This window comes from Medicago truncatula, chromosome 4 (genome assembly GCF_003473485.1).
Source record: "Medicago truncatula cultivar Jemalong A17 chromosome 4, MtrunA17r5.0-ANR, whole genome shotgun sequence".
NCBI lineage: Eukaryota > Viridiplantae > Streptophyta > Magnoliopsida > Fabales > Fabaceae > Medicago > Medicago truncatula.
In genome coordinates this window covers 63036362-63041078 of record NC_053045.1, presented here as the reverse complement: position 1 = coordinate 63041078, position 4717 = coordinate 63036362, and the positions used below count along the sequence as shown (strand labels likewise).

Below are 4717 nucleotides of genomic sequence, written 5' to 3'. Positions count from 1 at the left end.
CTTAAAAGTTGTGACTTTTTCTTATAAATAGGACCAATTTTTTTTTTTTGAAAATTTTCTTATAAATAGAACCGGAGGGAGAAGTTAATAGACTTATAAAGTATTTAAAAACAAATCAAAACTTCTCCAATTGCCTCTCCCTCTCACCATTTTGTCGTCACATTGTTTGTGACCACCTCACCATCACTATTGTAAATTGATTTATGATATTGGAAATTATTATAACTTGATTTCTTCAATGGTATCATTATGTCCTATATATAGCCAATATGATAGTTATATATGGAACTCTATAAAACCCGGACATCGCACAAGTTAGAGTATAGTTTTAACAAAACATGCTTTACCTAAAAATAATGATGTTTGTTCTCCCTATTTGCTCTTTATCCTAAATGATAACATTCGAGAGAGTTATCTTCCAAAACCTGTAACTTTAAAAACACAAAACAAAATAAAAAACAACGCCAAAAAATAATAGGGTGTGGATAGAAGACAGCTCCTTTGCACTTTTGGCCCAATCTATTTTAGAATTGGGTTTTGGTCAATAAATCTCCTTTTTCATTAAAAAAAATAATTTAATCTTTTTAGTTGAAATCAAATTGACGTTTCAAAGATTTCTTACCCCCACACCCAAACCTATATAAACCTTCAACCATCACTCATCTCTCTGCATCACTCTCACTCTCAAATTTTCTCTCTCTCAATCGCAAATTAGGGTTTCAATTCTCTCTCTTAATCGCAAGTTAGGGTTTCGCATATCAATTCCCAAATCATTCGATTGGTGCCGCCCAGCACTATCGTCTCTTCAAGAAACGACGCCAAGTTCTTCTTCAACCTCAACCGTCTTCCTCCATTCTCTAGAAAAAGGTACCATTTAGGTTTCGATTGTCATTCTTTGTCGTGATTCAATCTCTGAATCGCGTTCTTGTATTTAGATTTGGTCTGGGTTTGGTTTCGTGATGTTAGATTCAGGGATAATTAGTTATAAAAATAATAATTTGATTTGATTTTGGATTTTTTTTTGTTGTTGTTGATGCTGTTGCAGTTAAGAGAGTCTTCCATAATGGTTGCTAATATCTGGTCCGATGATAACAGTCAACAACTCGAAGCAACTACGGAATTTCGGAAGCGTCTTTCCATCGGTAACTGTTGATTTTATTTGATGTTTTTAATGCATTATCATTATTATTATTATTATGTTGTTTTGATTCTTGATGTTTGTTGTGTAGAACGCTATCCTCCGATCGATGAAGTTATTCAATCTGGTGTTGTTCCTCGTTTTGTTCAATTTCTATATAGGGAGGATTTTCCTCAACTTCAGGTTTCAAACTTGTCCTTTTTCTTTTAAATCTTTTGGAAATTTTTGTAGTGTGGTGTAGCCGTGTAGTTAAAATTTGTTGTTTTGATTGGTTGTTTGTTTGTGTGACTTTGTTTGTTTAGTTTGAGGCTGCTTGGGCACTCACAAACATAGCATCTGGAACTTCGGAGAACACTAAGGTGGTAATTGATCATGGGGCAGTACCAATATTTATCAAGCTACTTAGTTCACCAAGTGATGCTGTTCGGGCACAGGTATGTTTATACTAAAATGTAATAGCAGTAGAACTGGGATTGTCCTTTTTTCTTTTTCTGAACTCTAAAACACTGAATTTGTAGGCTCCGTGGGCATTGGGAAACATTGCTGGTGATTCCCCTAGGTGTCGTGATCTTGTTCTCAGTCATGGTGCCCTGATCCCGCTGTTATCCCAGTTGAATGACCAAACAGAGCTTTATATATTGAGAAATGCCATTTGGACCTTGTCAAACTTTTGCAGGGGCAAGCCACAACCCCCACTTGAGCAGGTAATTGTTGTTTTTATTAAATTAAAACTGAACCTACAAGACGACCTTTATCTGTGTATTAATACTAGAATTTTGATGGACAGATGAGGCCAGCGCTTCCCGCTCTCAAGCATTTGGTTTTTTCCAAAGACGAAGAAGTCCTAACCGATGCATGGTGGGCACTCTCGTATCTTTCTGATGGAACAAATGACAATATCCAAGCGGTGATCGAGGCAGGTGTATGTGGCAGACTGGTGCAGCTCCTTCTGTAAGTACCAATTCTTATTCCCTGGTCAGCCAATATTCTATTGCAATTATTGATTATTTTGGCTCTAAATATATGTGCATGTTTTGAAGGCACCCATCTCCTTCAGTGCTGATTCCTGTCGTTCGCACAATGGGAAATATTGTAACTGGAGACAATATGCAGACTCAGGTAATGTCATAATGGATTGTGTATTGTTATAATCAGCTGCAACCTAATGTATTTCTAATTAAATTTACCTTTTATTGAGAAAAGTACTGAATTGGTGTTGTGTTAGTTATTTTGGAAATATAATTAAAATTTGAAATATTATAACCTGAAATTTGGTGGGACTCTTTTTGTCAGGCTATTATCAATCATGGTTCACTCCCATGCCTTTTGAGCCTGTTGACCAGTAGTCACAAGAAAAGTATTAAGAAAGAAGTTTGCTGGACTGTGTCAAACATTACAGCTGGAAACAGAGAGCAGATACAGGTAAGCTAATAAATCCCATTATTTTGATACTCAAATGATGTAAAAGCGCTCTGAACTCTACCTTATATGTACGGTGCAGGCTGTCATTGAAGCTGGTTTGATTGCTCCCCTAGTCAATCTTCTTCAAAATGCTGAGTTTGACATTAAAAAAGAAGCTGCATGGGCACTCACTAATGCTACATCAGGTGGTACCCACGAGCAAATCAAGTAGGTGAAGTTATTTTTAATTGTTATTTTCTGGCTCTGCTTCATGCTGGCAACATTAGAGTTTACATATTAACTTACCAAATGTTGTTGTTATTACAAGGTACTTGGTTAGCCAGGGTTGCATTAAGCCTCTGTGTGATTTGATGGTTTGCCCTGATCCAAGAATTGTTACTGTCTGTCTAGAAGGTCTTGAGAATATTCTGAAGGTTGGAGAAGTGGAGAAAAGCTTTGGTAACACGGGAGATGTCAACTTGTATGCTCAGATGATAGAGGATGCTGAGGGATTGGAAAAGATTGATAACATGCAGAATCATGACAACTATGAAATTTATGAGAAGGCTGTTAAAATTCTTGAGACATATTGGTTGGAAGATGAAGACGAGACACTAACTTCATGGTGTCTGGTCTAGTGATATTTCACTGGGGAGAAAGTATGTTGCAGCAGCTAGGACCAATGATGTGACGTTTGGTGGGAGGGATGGGGGGTTCGGTCCAGTATCTGTTGTCAGTCCGGTCTAGTGATATTTTGCCGGGGGAGAAAGTATGTTGCAGCAGTAAGGACCCATGACATGATGTTTGGGTGGGGGGTTCGGTCCAGTATCTGGTGTCAGTCTGGTCTAGTGATATTTTGCCGGGGTAGAAAGTATGTCGCAGCAGCAAGGACCCATGACGTGATGTTTGGGTGGGGTGTGGTGGGGGGTTCGGTCCAGTGTCTGGTGTCAGTCTGGTCTAGTGATATTTTGCCGGGGGAGAAAGTATGTCGCAGCAGCAAGGACCCATGACGTGATGTTTGGGTGGGGTGTGGTGGGGGGTTCGGTCCAGTGTCTGGTGTCAGTCTGGTCTAGTGATATTTTGCCAGGGGAGAAAGTATGTTGCAGCAGCAAGGACCGGTGGCGTTTGTGTGGGGTGGGGGGGGTGGGTTGGTCCTTGAAATTCATGGTATCTGGTGTCAGTCTGTTTTGCTGGGGAGAATGTATGTTGCAGCATGAAGGACCCGTGATGTACAGCAATGATGAGATGATGACTCTTGAAGATCTGCATGCCGCCATCTCAGTATATTTAGTTTACGTTGTTAGTAGTTCAGCTATCGCTTATGCGGCTTTACGTTGTTAGTAGTTCAGCTATTGCTTATGCGGCTGTGAGATTATGTTTAGAGTTTACTACGTACTATGTGAGAAACTATTGGAGGTTTAGAGTTTACTACGTACTATGTGACAAACTATTGGCTGTGAGATTATTTATTGGAGTATTGTTTTAGACTTTCATGAATATCTTTTTATTGTAATTGGAATTTTTTATTTTACATGGTAATTGTTTTCAAGACATAACCGCCGTATTTTTAAAATCTAAACAAACAATTTTCATGCATCAACCAGAACGAAAATCTACCTATGAAACACTATCTATATTCGTCCTCGTGAGCTTAGCTCGGTTGGTTTGAACAATGCATAATATATGCAAGGTCTTGGGTTCAAACCCTGACGATAAAAAAAAAAAAAAAAAAACACCATCTATGTTCAAACATGTATCTCATATTCATTTAAATTAAATGTGTACCTTTCACTTAAGTACCATCTCATTTAAGTTGCAGCCATTTAATGACAAGTAAATCATAAATCGAACCTAAAGATTGTTATTTTACTTGATTTGGGAGTCTACATTTAAAACTCAAAGCGCATGGGGTTGCCACACTAACCTTTATGTTCAATTCGTCCCACCAATAATTGTATATTGGATGCAATAGGAATTACCAGCGAAACCCCTTCATGATAATATGAGTTCCTTGATGTGTATTACACAACTACACCAAACGTATCTCCTAACAGTATTTTACGGATTTATGGTTCCAGCAATTCACTCGTGCATTAGAGAATTGATGGATGATTTAGAGCAAGAGAATGAGGGAGAATCATGTTGTTAATGTGACAAAATTCCATTTTTGGTTGTGTC

The 4717-nt window shown here is 38.2% G+C and overlaps 1 protein-coding gene across 1 annotated transcript; it reads left to right on the top strand.

Moving 5' to 3' along the window:
* The first annotated feature begins 589 nt into the window (after positions 1–589).
* On the top strand, positions 590–4030 carry LOC11435787 (importin subunit alpha-2). The gene is made up of 10 exons (XM_003610329.4): positions 590–867; positions 1046–1142; positions 1230–1321; positions 1441–1572; positions 1657–1842; positions 1926–2089; positions 2179–2257; positions 2432–2560; positions 2640–2767; positions 2868–4030. Exons 2-10 carry the CDS (start codon positions 1064–1066, stop codon positions 3175–3177), a joined length of 1299 nt encoding a protein of 432 aa, XP_003610377.1. The 5' UTR covers positions 590–867; positions 1046–1063; the 3' UTR covers positions 3178–4030.
* Positions 4031–4717: the final 687 nt, after the last annotated feature.

Bases quoted from the DNA above. Each gene is read 5' to 3' on its own strand.
- LOC11435787 (XM_003610329.4), top strand. From the start codon at position 1,064: ATGGTTGCTAATATCTGGTCCGATGATAACAGTCAACAACTCGAAGCA. The intron at 1,322-1,440 runs GTTTCAAACTTG...TTGTTTGTTTAG, and splicing joins AGGATTTTCCTCAACTTCAG to TTTGAGGCTGCTTGGGCACT. The intron at 1,573-1,656 runs GTATGTTTATAC...CTGAATTTGTAG, and splicing joins GTGATGCTGTTCGGGCACAG to GCTCCGTGGGCATTGGGAAA.